The following is a 27,849-nucleotide window of genomic DNA, read 5'->3' as shown; positions in this document are numbered from 1 at the left end:
AAAATAATATTTATTTGATTGCAAATACATGCAAATGGAAATACACCACATGCATTAGATGTCTGATAGTCTATAGCCTAAAAGCAGCAGTGGCTGTATCTGAGGATTCAACTCAGGGTACTTGGAAAATCTTGGGGTGTGTCAAGCTCCAAATGTATTTCAAATGAATCCATATCCCTCTGTCCAGACCAGAAAATTAAAGGCTTAAACCTCATCCTCAGTCTTGTTCAATTGCTTGTGGAGCTTGCTCAAGACTCCATTCGCTGTTATCCTGGTCCAAACAGGACCTTTGGCCTGCCAGAACCTCTCCCCTCAGGAGCTGGGGAGAAAGGGGATCCCGACTGGATCACCGTTTCCTGGGATGGGAGCTCCTCTCCTTGGTTCCTGGTTCACCCAGGCCTTTCCAGAGGAAACCCCCGTGAAAGAGTTCTGAGCTGGTTCTGCTTGACTCTTTCTCTTTTTCACAGGCATGTGGTAATGCATTTGGGTCCAGAACCTGGAATTGGGACGAACTGATTTTAAGCCTCTCCAAGTGACTGTGGGTAAGACCCGGAGAGCTTTTTTGACAAGATAAGGTAGAGACTCTGGCTCTTGGAAAGAACAGAACTTAATTAATATCAGTTTCAGGGTTTGATCATCCAAGGCAAGATTCACTGCTGCTTGTAGTTCAAAAGTTGTGGGTCCATTGATGTAGTTGGGGCTCAGGATAAATATCCCTCTTCTACTCTTCTTAATAATGCTCACGATGTCTTCTGTATACACTGGAATAAAGGAATTATTTGTGATTGATATTGTCAAAGCTTTAGTTATAATCACCTTGACACTCCCAGATCTACCCAGGCATTCCCTGTAATGAACACTATTAGGTAAACAAGAAAGGAGATATGGCTTTCCTATCGCTGTTACTATGTCACCCCAGTCAATTGAGGACACATTCTAGAATCTAATGACCCTCAAATGTATGTGCCTGTCCTAAGTTGTCGTTTCCTCTAGGAGCAAAGCTCATTGGAAGTAGGTAGTCAAGGTTACTAGAGGTCATTGGATATCCCAGACTCCTGTGGGAATGAGAGTGTCTGAGGAGGAGCAGATTTATGAGAGTTGGATGCCATATAGCAGGGGAAACCTGGTTATCTGATGGGCACCTCCTAGCTTAAACATCTGTTCCACGTAGTACTAGGCAGAGTTACAAAAGCCATGAGGGCCACTGACTTCAGATGACACCTGTGAAGGAGCAGGAAAAGTCTCTTTGTTTTAGATGTCCTTCCTCTGGCCCAATATTGAGGGGGAGGGTTGGATTTTTGTATTCTTCTGGAATATATTGTTTGTTGTTGATGAGAGATTATGGCTTGAACATGGCTCTCTGCACTGAGGTGTAAGATAATATAAGCCTTCCATGAAACCACCAACAAGACCAGAAAGCACTTGGAGAACTGGCCTTTTGGAACTCTCTCTCTCTCTCATTCTTTCTCTCTCTCTCTCTCTCTTCCTCCCTCCCTCCCACTCTCCCCCCTCTCTCCTCTCTCTCAATTCTCCCTCCCTCCATCCCTTTCTCCCCTCTCTCTCCTCTCTCTCCCTTCCTCCCCCTCTCTCTCCTCTCTCTCTCCCTCTTTCCCTCCCACTCTCCCTCCTCCCTCCTCTCTCTGTCTGTCTCTCTCTCTCTCTGTTGGCATGTAGAACCTACCTCCACCTGGAGCCACATCTCGTTCAAGCAAACACAAAGTATATCCATATTTGTTTTCCAAAACTTCAGGAAACAGATTCAAAGCCAAGTGTTCCTCACTCAGATCAGAAGAGGCCTCATTCTCCAAAGAGTTCAATTTTGCATAGGACACGAAAGCATCAAATTCCTTCTTATCTGAAGAAAAAGGAACAATGAGAAGTTAACAACAACAACAAAAAGGCAAGCAAGTGCATTTCTTTACCTACACCATGGTACACCTACAGATGTTTGAAGCATATGCTAAATGGGTTAGAAGTGAGATCTAGAATCCTTATAAAGTGGATTTTTAAAAGGAAGAAGAGCAGGTGTGTCCACTCCCAAATCACACTGATGAGCAGCATCCATTGCCTGCTCCAAATTCAATTCTACTTTATGAAGTACTTCTATGCCTCCACTGGAGTTGGATCAAACAGCCGGGGCCTCCTTTGATTCAATTGCATGTACTCAGGAGGGCCTCTGCATTTTCTTTGCAGCTGCTGTGTTTCTGTCTTGTTAGTTACAGATCAAAGAGGCATCAGCTCCATCAGAGCATGATAATCTCCAGTGAGCAAGGTACTGCAAAGCCTCAGCACAGAGCACCTTAGAGATGCAACAGTAAATTTACAGTAAATCTAGTAACTCTTAGGTCAATAATGGACTGTATATGTGACAGTGGTTCCATGAGTTTAAAATAGCAATGGAAAATTCCCTCATCACTCAGTACTGCTGAGGTAATCAAAATGCCATAGTGCTATACACTTTCCGTGTGTTTGTGGTCACACTGGTGAAAATACATTCATAAGTTAGCAATGGGTTATCAAATACACATCATATAACACATGACATAGAATTATAGTATGTTATTACAATATATAGTATAGTATATAGTATGTAATATAATTGTATATTACTGTATATAACTGTATATATTGTACTTGTAGATTATAGATATAGATATACACACTAGATAGCCTATTCCCTAGGTGTACAGTGACCTATGTGATCATGTAAACACACCTTATTATATTTACACAAAGACAAAACTGCCTAAGGAAACTGATGCATGACTCTACTTTTATTTTAATCAACATATTTAAGATTAGCACGTACTGGGTGTGGTGATACACACCTATAATCCCAGTTTCTCTGTAGGTGAAGGGAGGTGGATCCCAGTCCAAGGCCTACTCAGGCCAAATGTGAAACCCTATTTGGAAAACAAACTAAAAGTAAAAGAACTGGAGGAGGAGGCAAAAATACTTGATAAGAAATATACTCATTACCTTGCTCATGTAACTGCAATCCCTCTGTATAGTATTTTCACAATAAAAACATAAATAAAAGTAAAGGAATTACCTAACATAAAAAAGAACTGGAGGCCTAGTTCAAATGATAAAGTATTTGCCTAGCAAGCCTGAGTTCCTTAGTGCCATCAAAAATAAAAATAAAGCGAGGTAGTGATCATGCCTGCAATCCTAGCTACTCAGGAGGCTGAAATCTTAGGATCCTGGTTCAAAGCCACCAGTGTAAGAAAGTCTGTGAGTTTCTTATTTCCAATTAACCACCAGAAATCCAGAAGTGGACCTGTGGCTCAAACTGATAGAGTACTAGCCTGGAGCAGAAAAATTCAGGGATAGTGCCAAAGCCCTGAGTTCAAGCCCCATGACAGACAAAAATAAAAATAAAAAATCTGAGGAAAATAGCTCCTATGAAGGCTGTTAAGGGTTACATGCTTTGTGTCTGAATCATATCTAGTCCCCTCCCTTCTAGATGGAAAACTAAATGTATAGGATGTGATTTAGAACATTTTTTAAAAGTTTCATAAGACTCTATTGATTATATTATTACAAAGGCTCAGTAATCACTGGGGCATGCTAAAGAATTAACTGGGAATAGACATTTGGGATGAAAAACTTCCCATAGCATTATTGCAAATAGTTGGAGGCTGAGGCTGTTAGGCAGTACAATTCCAACATTTAATGCTCTCTTGTGAATTAATTTCAGGTGCTCAGCATTAGCTTTAATGATTTTGTTGGAAAATATCATTTGGCCAGCAGAGGGTGGTGTAGCACCGTGCTTGAAAGACATCTGAGCTGAAGACATCTGTCTTCAGACCCTGTTAGCACGTACAAGTAAGAGAAAAGACTCATTTAAATGTTTCTCTTTTTGAGCAACTCTTCTTCAACACAGCTTCAGAATCCTAAGGAAAATGACATGCTAGTAAAAGAAATATGAAGCAGCTTACGAAAACAATGAAGACATGGCTTAGCTAACTTGCTCCATTGAGGAAAGCTGCTTTTAAAAATACCCTTGCTCAATAGCTATGTGGATATTAATATAAAATAATATTAGCCAAAATGAACCCCAAGAAAAGTAAACAAGAGGTTTATCTATCATTGGAAGGTTAAGGGGTCACAGAAATGGAGGGACAAAGAGTGAACAAATGCAGCAGTGTTACTCACTAGTCACACAACTTGTGGGTGGAGATGAGAGGGAAAAACTGGGAGAGAGGGAGGGAAGGAGTGACATTGTTCAAAAAGAAATGTACTCATTACCTGACTTATGTAACTGTAACCCCTCTGTACATCACAAACACCTTTACCTTGATTTCTAAAGTGTTATTAATTTTTAGCTTAAAGACAGATGTAACTGCTTTCTTTTGTTTGCTTTTTGAGAGGGTTTGTTTGTGTTTGTTTATTTGTTTGGTGCTGCGGACTGAATGCTGGGCCCTGGCACATTTCTTACTCCCTCTTTGCCCAGCAATCTTATTGGATTCTCCACTTGGGAAAGTTACTGGGGTTTGGGCAGATCTCCCAGCCACTTAGGTGGTTTGTCCCTGAATTTCAGTAGAAAGGGAATCTGCTACCTCCAAACCAACAGAATCATTCTTTAAAACTGCAAATCTTCTAGCCCAAGAATTCCAAGACTAGGAAAAACAACACAAATGCGGCTCTTCTGTTCTAAGGAAGCAAGCATTCATGTACATTATGACCGTAATACTCTAATAACAGTAATAGGACTTGAATTTTGCTCAACGTACAATTTATTGGCTATTTGCACCATTCTAAAGCCCCTAGATTACAGATGAGTCTAACTGAGGAAACAGTTAAAGAAACTCTCTTTTTTCATCTTGTTAAAAAGGAATTTTATTTGGTGGACCTATGGTGAGTCCCCTAGCATTTTATATTTCTTGTCTCTTTTTTTTCTTCTTTTACAACTCTGTGTGTGTGTGTGTGTGTGTGTGTGTGTGCGAGAGAGAGAGAGAGAGAGAGAGAGAGAGAGAGTATATTAGGGCTTGAACTCAGAACCTTGTGCTCTAACTCGAATCTTTTTCTCTCAAAGCTGGTATTCTACCACTCAAACCACAGTTTTGCTGTGCTTTATTGTGGTTAATTAGAAATAAGAGTCTCATGGGCTTCTCTGGCAGAATCATCAGATCTTGCCTTCTGAGGACTGCAGCTGTAAGCCACCAGTGCTGGGCTCTTTTACAACTTCTAATGGGTTTCATTATCTTATTTTCATTTATTCATACAGTGTTCTTTGGCCACATTCACCCTCATTACCCTCCTTTTGCCTTCTCCCCTCTTCCTGCTTTTCAGACCAGTCCCTCTCAGCTAATAAGATCTCTTAAGCCAGACGGCTTGGGCCCAAAGATACACTCTAATGGCTCCCAGGGTTCAATTGGAAGTGTAGCCCCATCTTTATCACCTTTCCTCATCTGCTTTTTTCCCTGTGACAGTTACCAATATAGCCTAAATGCACTCCTGTCTCCAAAGAATAGTATTTGATGATATATTCCTGGTTTTCCTATACATGAAGGTACTATTCTAAATGCTTTGTTTTACCTCAATGATATCTCATAGTGGCTTTGTCAATTAATGCTAGTACAAGTCCTACTTTGGAAGGGAGATAAGGATACAGAGAAATCATTTGCTATATTGTCTTAGGCTGGTCTATCTAAGAGAATATTCTTGAGTCTCACAACTACCATGGTAGCATCCTCTACAAGGTGCCTGGTAAACTGTAATGAGCAAAAACTTGTTTTCCTAGGCTTTTTTGGTATATGGCCACCATACTTAAAGTATCATACTCGGAGTACTGTCTTTATCATTCAGGAAATATCCACCTCTTTCTTCTTTTCTTTTCATCTTTACTTAATTATGCAAAATGGTTTTGATTCAACAAATTCATTTATAAATATAATGCATCTTGATCAATGTTATCCCTTCTATTATTCCTTTCCATTTTCCCCAACTTCACCCACAGCCTCAATTTCATGGTCCATTGTCACATATGTACATTGGCTATGGCTGGATTTGCTGGCCCTTCCTCTATCCATTTGTCTCTCCCCCCGCTTGAATGTCCATTTCTTGGGCTTCTCCCTCATTGTCTATCCTAGATGGCAGGAAGCCAGTAAGACGTCCTATGGCAGATCCAAGGAAATGAAGCCAATGGGTAGTGAGGGCATGTCTGTTGTTCTGGTCTTACTAAGTGATGAGGGAAACAACAGAGGATGGCATGTTGGGCTGATCTTACCCCCAAGAGTCTCATCCTTGTTCTGGTAGGTTCGGCATAGAAGCACTATTTCAATCCAGTAGATGTAGAGGAGAGCACTTGCCACCAGTAAGCCCACCAGAGTGATGATGGTGACAAGCAGGATGTACACGAACACCACTAGGGGGAGACACAGGAACTGTGAGCCAGCACTGAGGCACTATTGCTGGGCAAGATCACACTGATGCCTACACTGAGGGTCTGTCTTGCTCAGCACCAGTTCTTACTCCATCATCATCAATTGCACTATAGTTATCAATTTACTGAGTAGATGAATGATTACATCATATTAACTTCTCTGAGCATCTTGCTGAAAAAAATTTTTGAAAGCTATTGCTTCCTGGAAATTTCAATGATTTGTGACATACACATAAACTTTGGAACACTAATCAAGATGACTCCCTTTTTCCTCCCTCCCCCACTCATCAACATATGAATTCATCGTGATCTCTGAAAGCCAGCCTGGGAAGGGAACAAGGTCTGAGTACTACTACCTAAGGTACTGTTACCTAACTACTGCTACCTAAGGTCCCTGGGTGTATCTATAGGATAAATGGATGAATTGAGTTGAGTGAACGAGCGAATGAACTATGTGAATAAGTAAGAGTGAGTGATTGAATAAATGAATGAATAAATGGACGAAGGAATGAGGGAATGATATTCCTAGAGGATTAGCTAAGAAAACTAGCTCTAGAACATACATTTTACTACTTGTATGACTTTGGCCAAGGTTTTACTTGGGCTGACTCTTTGTCCAATAGGTAGGAAATATTTACCTATTATTATTGTCCCTATTTTTTTGGAAAGCCATTTCCCCTTTTGGAGGAAGGTAGTTACATGCATTTTGGGATAATCACCCAGGCTCACCTCCCTTCTTTTCCGTCAGTTGGATGGTCTTGGTTATGTTGCCAATGGAGTTCTGGGCAAAACAAACAAACTTTCTGCTCAGATGTTTCTTTTTGACTTCTTTCAAGCAGATAACACCTTCAATTTCTTCTTCCTTGGGAGCCAATTGAATTCTAGGAAAGAAGAGGAAATTCCACATCTATTCAACAACACAAACAGATGCCTTGGTAATGTTTTTTAGCACTTACAAGCAGATAACCGTTTGGCTTTGAGAAGAACTGTGAAATAAATAATATAACATGATAGAGAAGACATAAAAAATAGAATAGAAATATCATTCTTGGTTAAGTTGTTAACTCTGATAAGCATTTGCACTATGATTTAACTTAATTGTAGCTCTTGTGTGAGTTCCTTATGCAAGAATCCCCCCCCCCACAGGAAGCACAGAAATGGTGGGACAAAGGGTAAACTAATTCAGCAGTGAAACCCACTAAACACTATGTTGAAAATACACTATATAATTTATGGGGAGGGGGATCAGGAGGGAAAACCTGGGAGAAAATGAGGGAAGGGGCGACACTGTTGAAAAAGAAATGTAATTGTTTCCTGACTTATGTAACTGTAAAACCTCTGTTCATCACCTTTATAATAAAAATTAAACAAAAGAAGTCCCCTTGCTCTGATCACATGAAATAATATGTATCAAAATGAACTTCAGGAGATGGAACAAAAGGTTTTTTTTCTTTGTTGTTTTCATTTTATTTTTTTTGTATTGTTTGTTGGTTTAGCTGACTTTGGGAGGGTAAAGGAGAGCCCAGAACTAGAGGGAAAAAAAGTGAACAAAGGTAGCAGTGTACTCACCAGACACTATGTTGAAAATGAGCTATACAATTTGTGGGTGGGGATGGGAGGGAAAAACTAAGAGAAAGCAAGGGAAAGGGTACTATTGTTATTACCTGATTTATGTAACTATAATCCTTCTGTACATCACCTTTATAATAACAATAAAAAAAATTAAACAATTCCGCTTGGCAACAGTTAATAACAATAACTGAAGAATAACATAAAAATAATCCATGCTAAGGACCTAGCATATGTCAGATGTTCTTCTAATCAAGGAGTATGGATTGTTCCATTTCCCTTACTCCTCACCAAACCCTACAAAGTAATCATCTGAGCATCCTAACTTGGCCATGACATGGCCGGCCCAGAAGGTGAATGAGCAACCCTGGATCACATAGCTGGGAAATGGCTGAAGCTATGCCATCCTAGGGCATGTCACACAGAATGAGATCCAAAACTTCAGAGAACTGCGCTTGCTTTGGGGGGCCCTGGATGGCCCTGAATATCTAATATCCCGTTCTATTTACTTAACTATCCACCAGTGAACCTTGCCCACTGATTTGAGTTTCATACTACAGAGAACAAGAAGCAGAGTCTGGTTTCTCCTAAGTGTCTGTTCAGTATTTAAAGACAGGTAACTTACTTGAAACTCAACTCCCAGCTTAAAATGCTTTGGCTCATCGCTGCCATTTCCAGTGGAATGTTTACACTGTTAATGATTCTGAAATGTTGGATCCCTGAATTCACAACACAGTGAGCTCACAACACTTGTACTAGTGCAAGTGAGGGTGATGTGCCTGGTAGAAACACCTTTCCTATTTGCTGGATGTGCTCCTTACATTCCAGCAGCTTGTGTCAGTATGTCTGTTAGTAGGCTAGCTCAATTCTTAAAGCAACCACATGACACTGAGCTTTAAATCCACTTTAGGGCTCTGGGTATATAACTCACTGCTAGAGCACATGCTGAGCATGCTCTTAAAAATAACTGGAACACCAAAACAGTACAATAGTTTTGGGGGAAAAAAAAAACTTCAATGTAGCCTGAGATGATCTCATGACACATAAACATCAGAGAGTGTTTATATCAAGTTAAGATGTTGTGATATCACGGAGTGGTACAATCTTATGGGATTGGACTTAAATGTTACATATGACTGTTATCCTATGGTCTCATGCTCCCCACCCCAGATTTAAAATTAGCATATTGCATTTTCAATTTTTATGTTCACCACTAGTTGGTGCTAGAGGTAACCCTACTAAATCCACTGTGTAGGTATATTTTAGCCATATGTAAAGGTGGGCTACAAAGAGAAAATTCCATAGTTTTTGTTCTATTTTCTTGTTTGTTTGTTTGTTTTTGCTTACCTTTTCTCCTCACATAGTGGGATTTCCCACTCCTGGGTGGAATTCCTGCTGTACCACCTTATGATAGGTCGAAAGTCCCTTTGGAAGCCAAATCGTACTTTGCAGGGCAGGACGAAAGGCTTTCCTGACATGAAAAAGTCAGAGAAAACAGGAAGTATGTAAGAACACTGTCTTGTGACAGGAGGAAGAGGTAAGCACAGGATTTATAATGATACAGCCATGTCTGCAGGTGACACTGGGGTGCTAAACGTGACCACATAGCTACATGTCCCATGTAGGTGCACATGACCATATGTGATCATCCCTTATGGAAATGCTTATATCTTAAACATGTGATGGAATGTTTTTAGCATGAAGATAAACAGGATCATATAACTAAGGGTCCTGAGGGTCCTGCAAAGAAACTAGGAACTAGGGAAAGCACGAGAGAGAAAAAGGGAGAGAGGGAGAGGGAGGGAGAATGTCAAGGACATTTCCTAGCCAAAGTTAATGCAAAAATCTATCCTAAAAATAAACCACAAAAAGCAATAAATTGCTCACACCTATAATCTCAGGTACATGAGAAATGGAGATAGGAAAATCATAGTCTATGCCAAGGAATAAAGTAAATGACCTTGTCTGGAAACCAACTAAAACGTAGTAAATCTGGGCACATGGTCCTAGTGGTAGACCAGTTGTCTAACAAGTGAGAGGTCCTATGTTCACATCCTGGTCTCTCAAAAAATATGTAGAAAATATAGCAGTATTAACTAATACTTGTAAATACAATGAACATTGTGGCGTTGGTAAACTATGTTGTTTAAAGAAGAAATTATTAGATGCTCAGCTGTTTCTCTGAAAACGCACTATACATGTGCAAGCATCCTTTGGAACTATCCACTTTTCAATAGCCCCTAGAAGGAATGTCCAGATATGCTGTGCCTCAAACTCAGAATCCATCCCTAAAATTACACGGATGAGTATCTTTTCAACTTATTGTATTCCCAACATTATTTAAAGGTCACTAATATTGTATGTTACTTACCAATATGTTTGGGGTTAGTTTTTTTTTTTCTCCCTTCTTTCTTCCTTCCATTCTTGTGGTTTTCTACTTCTACCCTCAAGACATACCACTACTGCCACCTAGTGACTTATTCCACAGCAGTAACATTTCTTGACCATAATGCATCTTTTACTAGTATGGAAGGCACCACCTATTTTATTAGACCAATCACCCATTAATGTGGTCTCAAACCCAACAATTCTTACCTGACTGTGCGAACACATAAGTGTTGCTGAACTTGACAAAATGAAAGGAGACAATGAGGAACATAATTTCTCCTCTACCCCAAAGAGGACAGACACTATTTTAGAATATATTGTTGCAGGGTTGGTAATATTCCACTTCTCTTAAGGACCACACCAAATAACATATTCATAGTCAATTTTACTTAAGTTGGTAAATTTATAGGCATAACAAATGGACTTAACTAATCTTAATAACCACTTGTTCCTGGGAAGAATCTAAACCTTATTGATGCACCAGCACCAATCCTCATTGGCCCATTCTTGTTCAGTGCAACTCTGTAAAGAACAGGTACACCAGCTACTAGAGCAGAATGTCATTCAGGAGTGATGATACAACCCAACTTACCAAGGTCTACTTCCAAGATGTTTTTGATGGGATTCACAATATCTGGTTTCTTCTTGGTGTCTTCAACTAAAAGACGAAAATAAAACTCATTATTTGCACTGAAAAAAATCTGAAGGCCTGTTAGTTGAAGAGATGGAACCAAAAACATTGAGATCAAAGTATTGACCTAAGATTCCAAATCTTCAGGACTGGGACATTAGTTTGTAGCTTCGAGTGCCATACTAGTTTTTCCTTAACCCATATCTGCCTGTGTATATTGTCATCATTACAAATTTGCTCACCCAGTGTAGACTTGATCCCCATCTCTGTTTTCTACTACAAGATTTCATTCTGATGCCAACTGGCTGAGTAGCCCAATAGAAGAGAAAACCCACCCATGAAACTACACACATCAATTGGGACTGAGCCCACCCTCGCCATGCCTAAACTCACAGTTTGGGTCAGAATAGTCCAGCCTTTAATTATTGTATCCCTCTCTTTCCTCCTATAAACTTCCAACTGTGCTTCCACTGTTAAACTTCTTCCTGAAGGTGTTCTATATTATTATCTTTTTTAAAAATCAAAGTCATCCACTCTCAGAACATTCTCACAGACATTCTTCTTCATTTACACCACACAGATCTTACATCTATAATTTTTTGGGGGGGTCCGGTCGTGGGGCCTGAACTCTGGGCCTGGGCGCTGTCCCTCAGCTCTTTAGCTCAAGGCTAGCACTCTACCACTTGAGCCACACATCACCACTTCCGGCTTTTTTCTTATGTGGTGCTGAGGAATCGAACCCAGGGCCTCATGCATGCAAGGCAAGTGCTCTACCACTGAGCCACCTTCCCAGCCCAAAATCAACTTTCTTCTTTTAACTGTATTTTTTTTCGACTTTTCTTTCTTACTACTGGGGATCGAACCCAAGATGTTGCACTTGGTAAGTAAGCGCTTTGCCACTGAGCTACATCCCAGCCCTTACATCTATAATTTTACAATACCTTTCTCTCTGTCTGTCTGTATCAGTACTTGTCCTTGCCTAGCTAGTTTCTTTTAGCAAAAGAGAAATGATGGTGACATTGCCAAAGATACATTTTACTCATAAACTCCTTTGTTCAACAACAACTACTTTTGTAAAATAAAAGTTAAAAAATAAAAAAGAGAAAAGACTTCATTGTACATCCTGCCTCATGCATTTTCCCTCCTTCTCAGACATATTCCTGAGTTTTTGTTTTTTGTCTGTTTGTTGTTGCTGTTCAGTACAACAACAATGATCTGGAGCTCAGACTTAGAACCTGTGTTTGCTAGGCATGTACTTTGCTGTTTAAGCCACACTGTCTCTCTCTTCTGCACATAGGGTCTCATACTTTTGCCTGGGATTGGCATCAGACTATTATCATCCTACCACTCCATCCTCAGTCTCTGAAATTTCAGGTGTGTACACAGACCACAATGCCAGGTCCAGTGAAAGAGTTTCAGGTGTTCATTTCCCCCGACCTCTCACCTCCTATGGAGTCTGATTTCTTCCCTCACCACACTACTGGAACTTGTTTGCACAAAGTAGCCAGTGAAACCTTTAAAAATTAACAATAACAAAACTAAAGCAAAAATCCCAAACCAAACAAAAACCCTCCAAACTTCTTGGGAGGTAGGATTATTGATGTTTTCTACTTCAAGTGAACCATGGTCACTTTTTCTCCCTAAATGGACAGGATATAATTGTAATTGATCAATTAGAGCTTAGATAAATATTGAGACAAAAATCTCACTTACCAATGGTTCTGACTTGAACAACAGCTCTAACTGTCCATGAACTCGTATTATCTGACTGAGTATAGTCACACACATACATGCCCTGGTGATAGACAAATGTTTCCTTCACTTTGATCCAATTTTTCTTTTCTTCAGAGAGGAGTTTTCCATTCTAATTTAAGGAGTGAAAAGTAAATACTATTCTTTAACCAGAGAATTTTTTTATAAATATTAATCAAACCTATGAAAAACTTCATACATGTGAACCAGGTAGGAGATGTTCTGTTTTAAATAATGAAATCCCACAGTTCTGAAGACATGGTGTTCAACACTGTTTGTGTAAGTTTTGTAAGTTTCTCAGTAAGTGGCACTGTGTGAATTAGGCATCTCCTTATCGGTAGCTTTTGAAAGTAGCCTTTTGTTTCTTGACATCTAGTTTGTCTTGGACAAAATGAGGATCCCTTCTCTCAGCAAGCAGTCTAAGACTCTTCCCTCTTAGTAATAAGGCATTCTGTAGTACCATCCTCAGGGAACACTCAGAAAGTTCTGGCTTAGCTCACACCTGAGTCTATTCAGAGCCTTGAAGGATACATAGGAATCCACCAATGACAGGCAAGCATCACTTTAGGAGCATTTCATGCAAAGCACAGTTGTGGAAAGCAAGGCCAAGGTGCGAGGCTTAATGAACTATGAAAATAGGTGTGTTTGTTCTTTGTCTCTGTCAAAAGTAGTGAAGCGGGATGGCCACTGTACTCATTGTAAAGCATGTGTGAATAAATGAAAGTATAAGTAACAAGGTTTTCAAGGCTAGTCACATGATCAGACAGTTTTAAAAAAAAACGACTGGTGGCTAAGAATGGAAATGCTTAGAAATTTAAGCAGAGTGGTACTGGTACATGAATAGACCTGAGGAATGGAATATAACGGAAGACCCAGAAATGATCCCACAGATCTATGGCCATCTCATCTTTGATAGGGGAGCCAAAATCATCAGATGGGAGAAAGACAACCTCTTCAATAAACGGTGCTAGCAAGATTGGCTATTCACGTATAGAAAACTGAAGTTAGATCCTTATGTTTCACCCTGCACCAGAATCAACTACAAATGGATCAAAGACCTCGAGGTAAGAGCAGATACCCTGAAAATATTACAGGTAGGGATAGGGGATACACTAGGACTTCTTGGCACATATCAAAACTTCCCAAATAAAAATCCAGAAACATGGCAAATCACAGAAAGTCAGTATACATGGGATCACATTAAACTGCAGAGCTTCTGTATGGCGAAGAACATAGGTAGCAAGATAAATAGAAAGCCCACAGATTGGGAGATCTTCACTAACTATACAACAGACAAGGGCCTCAATAAAAAATATACCTAGAAGTCAAAAAATTAAGCCCCCCATTAAAAAAATCTACAAAGAAACAAACACCTCATTAATAAGTGGGCTTAAAAACTTAAAAAGAGACTTCTCTGGGGAGGAAATAAGAATAGTTAATTGATACATGAAGAATTCCAGTAAAAAGTAAAGGGGGAATCCACAAACCAATGAAATGATAAGATGCTGATTGTAATTTTTTTCCTTGTATTTTCACATGCAATTTTCCACAGGATTTTCTGACTTGGTTTTACACATTTTAATTGCACCTATTTTATAAATGAGAAAACAAAGGTTCTGGAGATGAAACAAATGAGAGTCTACTAATTAGAGAAATCAGAAGTAGCCAAAAAGTGTCTGATTCTTATATGTCATGTGTTTAGTGGGGAATTTCACTTCTATGTTGCCCCTGACTGAGAGACTGGGGACTTCACTATCAGTGTCTGCTATAGTTCCTGTAACCCAAAGAAGAGTTTCTAGTAGGTTGGCAGGAGGGCCAGATAGGTCAGAGAGGGTGGCAGCTGCACAAAAGCAGAAAACCAAAGATGAGAAATGGGGACAGACAAGGTTCACGAACACCTAAAAAAATGAGAACGGGAACCCTCATAAATTTAACTTTAGAAAACAATTGTAACATACAAAGGACAGAATTTAGAGTGGATTTGTGCAAAAATACCAAGAGAAAATAACAGAGAGAAGGTACAGAGCTGCTGCCAAGATCTCCCTAGTGGCTACCTCAGGTGGACCCACTAGGGAGAAGGGGTAATGACAAAATGCACTTGGTTTTTGTTTTCTAACTATGAAAATATGGCTTAAGGTGTATCATTAAGACTTTATGAGACAGAATTGAAAGGGAATATTGAAGGAAAGAAATTGAAAAATTAAATTTTTAGCCAGGATGGGAAAATTCTCAAATAATATAATCACAGTAGGACAGCCAGAGACTGAGCCAGCCAGGTGGATGTGAAATGACCATGGGACAAAATAGGAAAGGAGAAACATCCTTTGTGTGAATCTGGGTCAAATGTGATGATGGGCCAGAATTGTACTGTGTGTGAACAGTGTCAGTCATAGCAAGAGGCAAGAAAAGAAGACCAACAAAACCCTGGAGAAACTAGAAAAGGATTAAAAATGAGGCAAGAGTGGTTACTGTTTTGTCTAATAAGAGTAGTTCTTACAGTCCTATTCTATTCCTCACCAAGCTTTACTGCCAGGCAGTACAGCACCAGGAGCTTCAGGCATATTATACTGTTCTCTAGGAATGGTTCTACCTGGAATCCAGTCAAAGGAGGTTTTCTGCTTGTACTTGTACCACCTACCCGGATGGAACTCCCAGGGTTTGCATTGTTCCCATTGTGATCTTCAAGTCTTCATTTCCACTTTAACATTCTCTATCATAGACTCATTGTGTTCAAATCGGTATACCTCCCTTCTCTGCCACTTCTGATTGGTACCCATCTCTTTCTCCAACTTGACAAATACTGTGAAATATTTTGAGCCATAAATACCCCAAATATCATAGCCATTTCCTTCCCTGCCTCAGATGAAATGTTTATTCTTTTATTTTCTTCCGTGAATGTATCATTGGCATCGGTCACCTTCATTCTGTTCCCACTGCTAGGCCTGTGGATCAAAACGCACTTGTAAACCTCAAACACAGCAATAAGATCCCAATGACCATATTGTACGAGCCATCCACGTCCTGATTGCCAGTCGAGTCTTAATTACACCACTTAAGAACTCTTCACTCCTACCAGAATGAGCTGCTCATCACTCACTGAATATACCTTTTTGTTTTTCTGCTTCTGAAATTTAATTTGTTCGTTCTTGATAAATATAGCTCTTGCTCCAATCATCTGACATTCTACTTTCTTATAAATTATGTAGTAGTGTTTACCTTTTAATAGAAAATGATTAATTATGAAAAGTTTTTGGTGAGGGACCAGATTTCAATCCCAAGGGAAAAATCATGAGTAAGTTATGAAACAGATGGTTTATGAATACTTGGGAAAGAAAGTGGCAGATAATATCAGTTGGCTTGAATTCTCTAACAATCATCTCCGTCATTTCATGTATCTCCATAATTGAACTATGAGATCAGAGGCGCATCGTGGACCTTCACTGTACACGTAATTGAGAAAATATTTTCATGATCTCCCTGTTAAATAAAGATATTTGTCAGCTGAATGATTGATAGGCTATCTGGATGCCTTCTTTACTAAATCTAGCAATACTGTCTGTAGTGGATTAAGGTCCATATATATGTAGAAGAATCACACTGAGGTCATCAGCTGAGAACTGTATCATCCATCAGTGCTCTCTTTCTTATTGTAAGGGTTATATACAGATGGGTTACAGTTACATAAGTAAGGTAATGAGTAAATTTCTTGTCTAAAAGTATCAGCCCCTCCCCTGTTTGCTCCTACATTCATTCCCTAGTAACCTGAGAGGCTGAGATTGGAAGATCATGGTTCAAAGTCAGCCAAAGAAAAATTACACAAAACCTCTTCTCAACCCACAGGTTCTCATTATAGTGTCTGTATGTCATCATGAAGTTGAAACTGAGAGGATCCAGATTCTAGCCCATAAAAAAGCCCATAAAACTCCAACTCAATAAAAGAAGTTAGATACAGTGGTGTATGGATAGCTGTTATCCCAGCTATGATGAGAAGAATAAAATAGGTAGATGTGTGCCTTGACAGGAAGTAACCCTATCTCAAAAATAATGCATGCACCAAAGGACTAGAAGCATGGCCCAGACATAGCCTGAGGCCCTGAGTTCATAACTCACTTCCCCCCGACAAAAATGTATATGCATCAAAATTCGAATTCCAATGTCACAGGGATAGGAGAAGACATGTAAAAGAATGAAATTGGATCAGTCTCTCACACCTTATATAAATAAGAAGCTCAAAACAGATTAAATATAAGAGCTACTGTTATCAAGCTGCTAAAAGAAAACAGAGGAAAAGCTCCCCCTTTTCTCCGTTTCTCTGGGAAGCCTTTATTTAGGTTAAGCCTCAAAGTATAGGTGGCCAAAGCAAAAAATAGACAAATGGGTTTGCACCCAACTAAAATGTGTCTGCACAGAAAAGGAAACAACTGGCAATCAGAATAGGCAACTACAGAATGGGAGAAGGAAATATTTGTGAATAAGGGAAACCATGGGACCTATGTTTCTTTGGGCCTGGCTTACTTCACTTAATATTTTTTTCCAAGTCTTTCCATTTCCTAACCAATGGGGCAATGTCATACTTTCTGATGAAGGCATAGAATTCCATTGTGTACATATACATTTTCTTGATCCATTCATCCACTGAGGGACATCCATATCTTAACTATGGTAAATAATGCTGCAATAAGCATAGTTGTTCTGGTAGCTTTAGTATCTTCTTGTTTGTGATCATTCGGGTAAATGCCCAAAAGTGGAATTGCTGGGTCATAGGGGAGCTCTATGTGGAGTCTTTTGAGGAACCTCCATACTACTTTCCAAAGTGGTTGAACAAGTTTACACTCCCACCAACAATGCAGTAGGGTTCCCTTCTGGCCACATCCCCTCCAGCATCTGTTGTTAATACAGTTCTTGATTATAGCCATTCTACCTGAGGTGAGGTGGAATCTCAATGTTGTTTTGATTTGCATTTTTTATGGCTAGAAAGGTTGAGCATTTCTTCATGTGTCTATTGGTCATCCTTTTTTCCTCTTCAGAGGAGTTTCTCTTTAAGTCTTTAGTCCACTTATTTATGGGGCAGTTGTTTCTTTGAGGATTTGTTGTTGGGTGATTTAAATTTTTAAGTTCCAAGTATATTTTAGATATGAAACCCTTGTCTGGTGTATCTCTAGCGAAGACCTTCTCACAATCTGTAATTTTAAAAAAAATTCCTAGCTCTGAATTTTTATGTCTATTAAAAATATTGTGACTGTTCATTGGTAATTCCCACCTATTACCTTAACTACTCAAAAGGTTAAGATCTGAGAATCACAGTTCAAAGCCATCTTAGAAGGAAAATCCTTGAAAAACATCTCCAATTAACCACCCAAACACTGAAAGTAGAGCTGTGGCTCAAGTGGTAGAGGGCTAGCCTTGAGCAAAAAAAAAACAAAAACAAAAACAAAAACAGGGAAAGCAAAGCCCTTGAGTTCAAGCCCAGCATTCACACACACACACACACACACACACACACACATTCTGATATAGATATAGATATCTATATCTATATCAGAATGCTCTAGAAACTCTAAGCCCATGAATTGACCTCAGTAGGTTACTCCAGCGTGTCTCATCTCTTTAAGATGATCAGAAGTGCAGCTTACCCACTATGTGATCATTGGGGGAATCATAAAGGAAAGGACTAGTAGGTGTTACTTCCTGCCCGATGTCTACTTTTGATGACATGCTACCCTGAGCTATGTGACTTCCAAGTGGCCCACCATGTGTACCAATCCTTGTGCATGTATTTGAGCATGTATTTGGGCAGACAGGAGCTGCCCAAAGCTGTGTAAGAAGGAAACTAACTTAACAACAGCTATTGTTCACCTCTCTTAGGAGAACTGATCTTCACCATGAAATACATTGTGACATTCATTGTCAAAACCCCCAGAGAAGTGAAACAAAGCTTCCTTTTTTGTGACTGTCATACAACTTTAGAGGTGATCTCATAAAGGCAATATATTCAGAGAGTGATTGAGATCAATTCCATGTGCAAACACTGCTCACTTCAGTATACAACCTTGAACAGTCAAGTGCATTATCCTGTGAAGTAGCTGCTTTGCTGACCTAGTAAGTACCTACCTAGACAGTCAGACACCTGTTATCCCAGATATTTTCAATGGAGGGAAGTTTTGTTCTTGAAAGAGAACTGAAAATAATGAACAGAACTATTGTTTTTCCACAATAACCTCTTTTTTTTCTTTTTGATGCCAGTTCCAGGGCTTGAACTCAGGGCCTGAGCTCTGTCCCTGAGCTTCTTTTACTCAAGCCTAGTGCTCTTAAGCCATAGTGCCACTTCTGGCTTTTTTGGTAGTTCATTGGAGAAAATGTCTAGGACAAGCAGAAAAGGTCAAAAGCCATGTACATAGGACCATATAAAATGATGCTAAGCGAAGTGAACCCCAAGATAAGGACAGAAGTGGTTTAATCTTTCTTTCTGTTGTTTTTAATATATTTATAATGTACTATGTGGGTTTTTTGGTTTCTTTTGTATGTTTTTCCCCAACGGTATAACCCCTGTTTTCACTGTATTTGATTCTGATGCCCTGCATGTTATATATACATTTTTCTAATTTTGGAAGTGGAAGGGAAATAACAAAATGCTGAAATAAGGATACAGGTTGACCCATTGTAACAATGAGATGTGCAAGATACTATGTAGAAAACGAACTTTACAACTTAGGCAAGGGGAGAGTGGGGAGTTGGGGAGGTGAACAGGAAAGGTAGGAAATGTACTCATTACCTAACTTATATAACTGTAACCCCTTGGAACAGTATCTTTACAATAAAAAATATATACAAAAAATAGTCTCATAGAATTCCCTGCCCAGGCTAGCTTTGAACCACAGTCCTTAGATCTCAGCCTCCTGAGTAGCTGGGATTACAGCTGTAAGCCAAGCCACCAGAGCCTAACAATAACCTCATTCTTGAAGGTGTGAAATTCTTGTTTCTTAAATAAGAATTGTACTGTGGCCAGCATTCCTTATGTCATTTTTTAATTGCTAACATGAGACCAGGGCCATGATCTTTTGTTTTCTCTCTTTTTTCTTTCTCCCTCTTTTCCTCTCTCTCTTTTTCTCTTTATTTTTTCTTTATTTTTTGTGCCAGTACTGAGGCTTGAACTTAAGGAGTCAGACTCCTGCTTAGGTTTTTCACTCAAGGCTGGCACTCTACCACTTGAGCCACACCTTTACTTTTGGCTTTTTGCTGCTTAAATGAGATAAGAGTCTCTAGGATTTGCCTGCCAAGTCTGACTTCAAACCAAGATCCTCTGATCTCAGCCTCCTGAGTAGCTAGAATTATAGGCATAAATGACAAGTTCCTGTCTGTATACTTATTTTTATAATGAATGTAAGAATACTGTCCACTTATGCAATCTCAAGACTAGTGAGGAAATGTCTTCTCATTCATATCTTCATAACTGTACTTCTAGAAGTCTTTCATTGTTGGGCTTCGGAGTGTATGAAACCACAAAATAAATATAACTTACTATTGTTCTTTTAACATTAAGCAGAAGCAAATCACAATCATACTTTTATATTATAAGTATATATATTAAGATATATATAATAAAGTCAAATTTAAATGTTTACATGTTTTTCGATGGTAGTTGTGTTTCAAACAGTTATTGTGATAGAAGGCAACTTTGACTCCTTTCCAAGATTCAGCTGGGATAGGACTCTGTTGGACAAGATGATCTCACCATGCTTACATATTGACTACAGTTGAAAAAGCTATAAAACACAGTGGAGATGAGCAATGTCTTTCCTGTGGAAATTTACTTACTTGTGGTCCATAGCTCAACATCCTTATGAAACCTGACTCTGTTCCCTTCTGTTCTTAGCACTGAACTCACTCTCCACCGCCTCACCTCTGCAAAGCATCTGTCATCCAGAATCATTCTTGTTTTTTTCCCAACTGTCCTCCTACTTGGAAGTTTATCACCCTCCTACTTCTTCCACAACCCTTTAATAGTTGCTGATAAGTGTTTCTTTCCCCTCACCAATGATTATAGCTTTCAAAAGACAGTGAAATCCCCTGACCTGTCATTTGGCCTCTCACAGGTCAGTAAGCTTATATCTTATTTTAGTTGCAATATACTTGAATATTAGACATTTTTCTGGTATTGATCATAAAAGAAGATTCTACTAGTATGATTATCAGGCTTTTTTTCTATCTAGGGGCAAAGTGGTTTTACAATGTCAGGTCTCTTACAGAATCCCAGGGGTGGTCCCTGGGTAGCTCTTACACCTCAGATTCTAAATGCCCCAATTCCATATACCTGTTGAGACGTTAACATAAAAACAGTGCTCTTGGGTCAAGTTCAGAGAGTTCATTCTTACCCTGTACCAGGTCACCTCTGGTCTTTGTGCATCTTGACTTTGACAGTTGAGACTGGGACAATAAATGTTGTCAGTGGTACCAAGTATGAGGTATTGCATTTGTTGTACTGTATCTTTGCAGTGTCTAATTATCTGAGGCTTAACTTCTACAGTTATCTTGACACAACAGGCCACATCTTGGGGGCTCCTAGGAGATTAACAAGATCCTGTGAACATAGACATTTTATCTAGATAATGAAAGATTTGGGGAATGTTTACCCATAAGAATGCATTTGGGACATACCTCATCCTGGCTCTGCAAATGTATGAGCCAGTATTATTCGTCTCTGGGTTCAAAATGCGAAGCATGTTCTTGTCCTGAATGGCGATGTGAGAGTACTGGTTAGTAATCTTCTCCAATGTCCCTCCATTCTGATACTGTAAATACCACTGGATATCTACTGGATCAGAACTACCATTACAAAATGGCTGTTCTGGGTTTCGTTGATGTCTGTGGGAGAAATGTGATTTTTGCAACTGTGTTAAGTCACAAAATAAGACAAACTCTTCACTCTTTGCAGAATATTTCCAAAGGAGTTTTTGGGTGGAACAGTCTGAAAAAATCATAATAAACAAAACAACATAGAAATTCATTAGAAGTTGAAATTCTAACTTATATTTACAAATAATGCTTGACCTAACCAAGTAGTAAATTCCCTTCTTTTATTTTTTAAATTTGGTGTTTGTGTTCCCACCCTGTGGCTTGTGTACAGCCAGTACAGAAGCTTGGACTTCTAGGGAACAATATCTTAGTTGTCAACCCTTCCTCTTCAGCTGATCCAGTTGAGTTCCCAGATGTGGTAACTGAGTGCCCATCAGTGTTCCATATTAACTGAAAGCTGTGCCACCCAGTAGTTCTCCTCCATGCCCTTTTCGACAATGGGAAGGAAACCCTATGCTCTAATAGGTCACAGTACTGATTTGCCACTCTCTACTTTGACCACAAGACTCACAGTGCTAACATGAAAAGTGAAATCCCCTACCTGAAAGATCAAATCCTGTAATTCTTGCTCCTGTGGTAAGCCAAAGAAACATCCAGCTCAAACAGAGCATGGGTCTTTCTCCCTTGTTTCTTGTTTCTGTCATGGCTTCAGTGGCCAGAGGAGAGTATATGGAGATTTGAAGCTCCTTCCTAGGTGTCTTTTTCATTTCTAAAACTAGAAATGGAGAAATCATAACCAGTAACCCAAAGGCAAGTCATACAGGAAGCTTTGAAAGGACAGGAACCACCCAAGAAGGCTTTCACATGCCCACACTTGGCGTGGGCATTTTCACTGATGTGAGTCTATCTCTTCCTTTTTCCTGTGTAGCAGTTCTCACACATCCAAGGGAGAAAGAACCACTCAAGCTCACAGCAGCCTTTGGGCCCAGGTACCATACAGCATGTTCCCCTAATACCATGTTTCCTAATTCTTTGTTTTGCCATTTGATGTACATGTTTCCATGAGTAATTTGAAAAGAAAATGAAAAGGATTCAGTTTACATTTTCTTTGAGACATGACCCAGGTTGGATAAAAATACCATCTTCTTCACAGTTATGAGAATCTAGACACCGAGCTATAAAATCTGAGAATGTCTGCCATGGTGCTAGTTTATAATCAACGTTAGAGAAGTAAGAATGAAAAATCTGTCACTGATAATCTTCTTAGATATAAAAGAGGAAGTAGCTGCCTTGAAGAGTCAAAAGTCAGCGCAGGGCTATGTCCATGGTGAGTTTGTCTTCTATGTTGATAGGGTGACTGTGGGAACTTTAACCACTGGTAATCAAGCAAAAGTGGGTAATATTTATCACTTAACTTTTTTTAACAGAAAATAAAAGTATTTCATTTAGGTATGTATTGCTAGAATTCTGGACTATTGTCATTAACACAGAAATAACCTATGTCTTGCTGATGGCATAGCACGATGAAAAATACTTATCTGTCATGCATGAGGTTCTGGTTTGATCCCTAGCATGGCAAAATATGAATTAATTATTCAATCCCATTTGTCCAACCTTCCTTTGATTTGCTGTGTTTCTGGGTCTTTATTAAGACAATTTCGGCCTGTGCCGAAAGGCTCCTGTGCCAAGGAGCCCTAGAGTTTCTCTTATTCTTTCCTCTAATATTTTTAGGGTGTCTGCTTTGACTCTGAGGTCTTTGATCCATTTGGAGTTGATTCTGATGCAGGGTGATATATAAGGATCTAGCTTTAGTTTTCTACAGGTGTTTAACCAATTTTGCCAGCACCATGTACTGAAGAGGTTGTCTTTCTTCCATTCTATTTTTTAGCTCCCTTATTTATTAATTATAAGCTTCTCTCATAGAACCCATGAACTTCAACTGTCCAAGAAATCCACTGAGAACATTCCCAGGGCAGCTGGGTCAGAGAGTGGGGGATTCAGTATGGGTGGCAGCAACTTGAGGGAGAACCAAGTGATAGGTATCTATCAAAAGCAGAGCCAGTGGAAAATAAAATTTGAAAACCCTCTAAGAAGAAGGGCAGAGTAGAGAGACAACCCTGACAGTAAGGACAGACACAATTTAGAGGAAAAACTAGATAAGAATGCCAGAGCCAGCAGAAGAGCTGGGCATGAGAAGGACTAAAACAGTATCCAGTTGCTATGACCATGAAGAAATCAGCATCGGGAGCTAGAGTGAAAGGATGGCAACCTTCTGGTGAGACGTCGGGGGAGAGACAGCAATGTGGGAAGTAGGGAACAGCCATACTCTCTACCAGCTACACTGTGCAGGAGGGATGTGATGGTTATCTACACATTGGTTGAAGAAGATGGCAGGGCTTTGAACCTGATTCCATGGAGAGAGCATTGAATCAACAGAGTACAAGGTTCAACTGGAGTAAACGTGAAGAGCTAGTACATGAAGTCATTTCTCCAAAAAGCTGAGAGAGATGGACAGACTCATCTTAAACAAAAGCCACATGTAACAAGACAAATCTACCCAGGCCTCTTCTCCCATGTCAGGGTGAAGGAGGTTTTCCTCTAATACCACTTAACAAAGTTAAGTGATACAGGATGTTTTCACCTGGCTGCTAATCTATCTGTTCTCTCAAGGGGTGGGCTTGTGTGACTGCCATCATTCATGGGGACTGGGTCATTGCCTTCTTTATTCCCATCCTTTTACCAAAACTACAGTCAAGGAACAAGGCAGAATGAGCACCTACATTATTATTATTATTATTATTATTATTATTATTATTATTATTATTATTATTATTATGCCAGTCCTGGGGCTTGAACTAGGCCTGTGAACTGTACCTGAGCTTTTTTTTTCAAGGCTAACTAATACTCTACCACAAGAGCCACAGCTCTACCTCTGGCTTTTTTAGTAGTTAAGTAGAGATCACAGTCTCACGTCCTTTCTTCCCTGGGCTGGCATCAAACCTTGATCCTTAGATCTCAGCCTTCTGAGGAGCTAGGATTATTGATGTGAGCCACTGGCACCAGGCTTTGTTGTTGTTATTGTTGTTTGTTCATGACTGAAAATAGAACTCAATATCCAATGCTTTTGCTCATTAGCTGGCGCTCTACCACTTGAGCCATACCTGAGCCATACCTCTCCACACCTACATTTGAAGCTGAGGTCTCCTTCCTTTCTCTCACCCACAGGGCCCCTGGAAGAACACTCAATGATTTAAAGCCAAACCCTTTCCTACAGACAGAGACTGAAGTAACATGCACTGGCTCCCCCTGCCAATAAGACTGAGAAGTGATTTCAAAACACCAAGCTCACAGCCCTGGAGGATTTGACTCTCTTGGGTCATCCCTCTGATTTCTTCTACTGGCAGACTGTAGTTTTCCAAGTGCATGTTAGAGCTTCCTCTGTTCCCTTCTTGCTGTGGCTCCAACCAGAAACTCTGATTACTCATTTTATTTTGTCTTACTTTTATTTCTGCAAACAGCCTTGTCTAAAAATCTGTTTTGTTTTGTTTTGTTTTCAGAGATAGGATCTTGCTAAATAATATGTGTGCCTCAAACTCACAATCCTCCAGCCTTAGACTCCTGAGTAAGTACTGAGATTGCAGGCATGTACTACCATACCCAGCCTGAAAATATTTCACTTCTAAAAGTTCATCTTCAACCTGAATATAAGCTCTGTGCCAGCAGGAATGAAGACTGTCTTTCCCAGTCAGTCTTGAATTCTTTAAGGAGTTCAGTAACCACTGTAGAATTTGTTCCCATTGCAGTTGAATGGTAACCTTTACACTGTCTTCATGAGAAGACAAGAACTGGGAACTCTTTAACAGAGAGTATCCTGCTTCAGATCCTGGCCTTAAGACAATGCCTAATGCAAAATAGAAATTAATTCTATTGACTGAATAAATGAAATGTTTCAGGAGGAGTTAATATAAATTCTTCTCAGTCTATAATGACAGTTCACTACCCGTATAACTCCAGATAAATCACTTTTTATGGACTTTAGTTTTCTTATCTATTAAATAAATTGTATGGACCAGATCAGCAGTTCCTACATTTTAAAGGTGGAGCATGAGAATTTCTGGAGGTTAACCAAGAAATTCGGTAAATATTTTTTAAAACTTTCCTGACATGTGAACTACACATCACTAGATGACTGCTGAGATCACGCTGGTGCTATCATTCTGCAATTTCATGTCTGAATACCGAGCCTGTACCAAATTGATTATCAACACAGCCAATACTTAGGAATTCCCAAACTTGGGATGCCATATAATCCCTCTGGGATTCACATACTAGCTGGCCTCTCAACCCAGGCCAGCTGGGGTGGTTTGTAGGCCATGGCTTGCTTCTGGTAGTGTTTTTCAAATTATTCTGATGACAGCAATCACTTGAAACGCTTGTTATAAATGCATCATTAGGGTTATTTGAAAAATTTAGGAAATTAAAATTGTAAAGTAGAACAGTGGAATTAACATTATTAACAAATGTGAACATAATCACAATCTCTGTGACCCATAAATTTACTTTGGGAACTTCTTTTTTGTGGGGGGTGAGGAGGAGCAGTCCAGACGTGGGGCCTGAACTCTGGGCCTGGGCGCTATCCCTCAGCTCTTCAGCTCAAGGCCAGCACTGTACCACTTGAGCCACAGTGCCACTTCCAGCTTTTTTCTTTTTGCTTATGTAGTGCTGAGGAATCTAACCCAGGGCCTCTGGCATGCAAGGCAAGCGTTCTACCACTGAGCCACCTTTCCAGCCCTACTTTCAGAACTTCTATTCAAGGACAAGGAAAAGAGGTTGAGGAAGAGGGCCAACAATGAGTTGTAGTAGCTGTTGAAATATTCCAGGCTATAAAATAGCATAAGGACAAGGCAATTTTGGAAATCATAGTTACATGGGATAGCCCAGGTTACATGGATTGTTTATCAAGGTCTATCTTTCTAAGGTCATCTACTGCCTAAGTTCTACCTTATATTCTATTATAATCAAAATGTTCAGGGCGTCCTAAGGATGTGCAGAGTTTATTACGTAGTGGGCACTGGATAATTCAAACCAAACCAGGATGCAAACTCTGCTTATGAAGTAAAAGAGTTGATAAGTAACAAAAAACATGTGACTAATTTATGCTGGGGAAAGTATATATTATCTTTCTCATTTTACCAATGACAACCAAAGTTCACATTGCTTGAGAGGTAGTCCCCATTATTAACAATGATTTACATACCTGCTCATTACCTGAAGGATTCATATGCAATGTAGAGAACCTTGATGCTTCTGATTTCATCATTACTACCTGCCTCTTTCACAAAAGACATTGCAATAGGATGAGGTGGGCAATCATCAGGACTGATTCTGAAAGTACTTTCCAGAAATACCCTTTGAGAAACCTACATGTCAGAGGATCAAGACTTCACCTGCAGTTACTCAAAGACATACTTTTTAACATCTTTAGGAGGAAAATGAGCTAGAATTTTCTATGACCAAAACTTTTGATGGAAAAAAGTTTTGGAAAGCAAGTTCAGAGCCACAGGAAGAGAATTCTCATTCTTAAGGGCACATTCTTAAAACACATGTTGAGTCACTTTTGGCTAACTTCTACTCCTAGCTACTCAGGATGCCAAGATGTGAGTATCACAATTCAAAGCCAGTTCAAGCAGACAAAACTATAAGGCTCTTATCTCCAATTAACCAGCAAAAAGCCAGAATGGGAAGTGTAGCTCAAGTGGTAAAGTGCCAGCCTTGAGCAAAAATGCTAATCAAAAGTGCCAGGCCATGAATTCCATTCCCAGTACTGACAAAAAAAAGCAACGAAATCCCCTTCATGTACAAAAAGAACAGCATTAATTCAACTAATATCATAAACATAAGATAGACTGTGGTAGCTTTATATCCTTTTGTCATAGCAGAAAATGAAAGATCTTCAAAGATCCTAAGATCAAGTCAAGACGGTCACTCAAGTTTGCCAAACATCTTGACTCCATCTAGTTGCTTTTGTTTGTTTATCTGTTTGATTTTTGTCCAATACAGAAGTTTGAATTCAGCCTCATCCAAGAGAGCTTGACTCTTTCACTCAAGCTGGCACTGTACCACTTGCACTATACTCCTATTTTCTTGATTTATTTTTCCTGCTCAGGCTGACTTCAAACCTGGATCCTCAGGTGTTAGCCTTCTGAGTAGCTAGGATTACAAGTGTCACCTTTCAATACTACTATAATCCTTCTACATTGAACCCTTCCAATAACATGTTCAAAGCACTGTAGAAGGGTTTAACTTATAACCAGTAGCTTTTATAAAA

The 27,849-nt window shown here is 39.5% G+C and overlaps 1 protein-coding gene across 3 annotated transcripts; it reads right to left on the bottom strand.

Annotated features, from left to right (window-relative positions):
• On the bottom strand, positions 1-26,909 carry Il18rap (interleukin 18 receptor accessory protein). 3 transcript variants are annotated; one of them, XM_013019699.1, is made up of 11 exons: positions 26,779-26,909; positions 22,123-22,296; positions 21,384-21,693; positions 21,101-21,287; positions 12,690-12,840; positions 10,938-11,003; positions 9,305-9,428; positions 7,118-7,269; positions 6,233-6,370; positions 1,682-1,855; positions 1-761 (listed from the first exon to the last, which is right to left on the bottom strand). In XM_013019699.1, the coding sequence occupies exons 2-11, from the start codon at positions 22,286-22,288 to the stop codon at positions 313-315; spliced, it is 1,917 nt and encodes a 638-aa protein (XP_012875153.1). In that variant the 5' UTR covers positions 22,289-22,296; positions 26,779-26,909; the 3' UTR covers positions 1-312. The 3 variants fall into 3 exon arrangements, with proteins under 3 accessions (XP_012875153.1, XP_012875151.1, XP_012875154.1); XM_013019697.1 differs by lacking the exon at positions 26,779-26,909 and having other exon boundaries at positions 22,123-22,803; XM_013019700.1 differs by lacking the exons at positions 6,233-6,370; positions 26,779-26,909 and having other exon boundaries at positions 22,123-22,805.
• Between the last annotated feature and the right edge of the window lie 940 nt (positions 26,910-27,849).

The sequence above is a fragment of the Dipodomys ordii genome, unplaced genomic scaffold, assembly GCF_000151885.1.
Source record: "Dipodomys ordii isolate 6190 unplaced genomic scaffold, Dord_2.0 Scaffold47, whole genome shotgun sequence".
In the NCBI taxonomy this organism is placed as follows: Eukaryota; Metazoa; Chordata; class Mammalia; order Rodentia; family Heteromyidae; genus Dipodomys; species Dipodomys ordii.
This window is presented reverse-complemented; position numbering and strand designations above follow the sequence as displayed.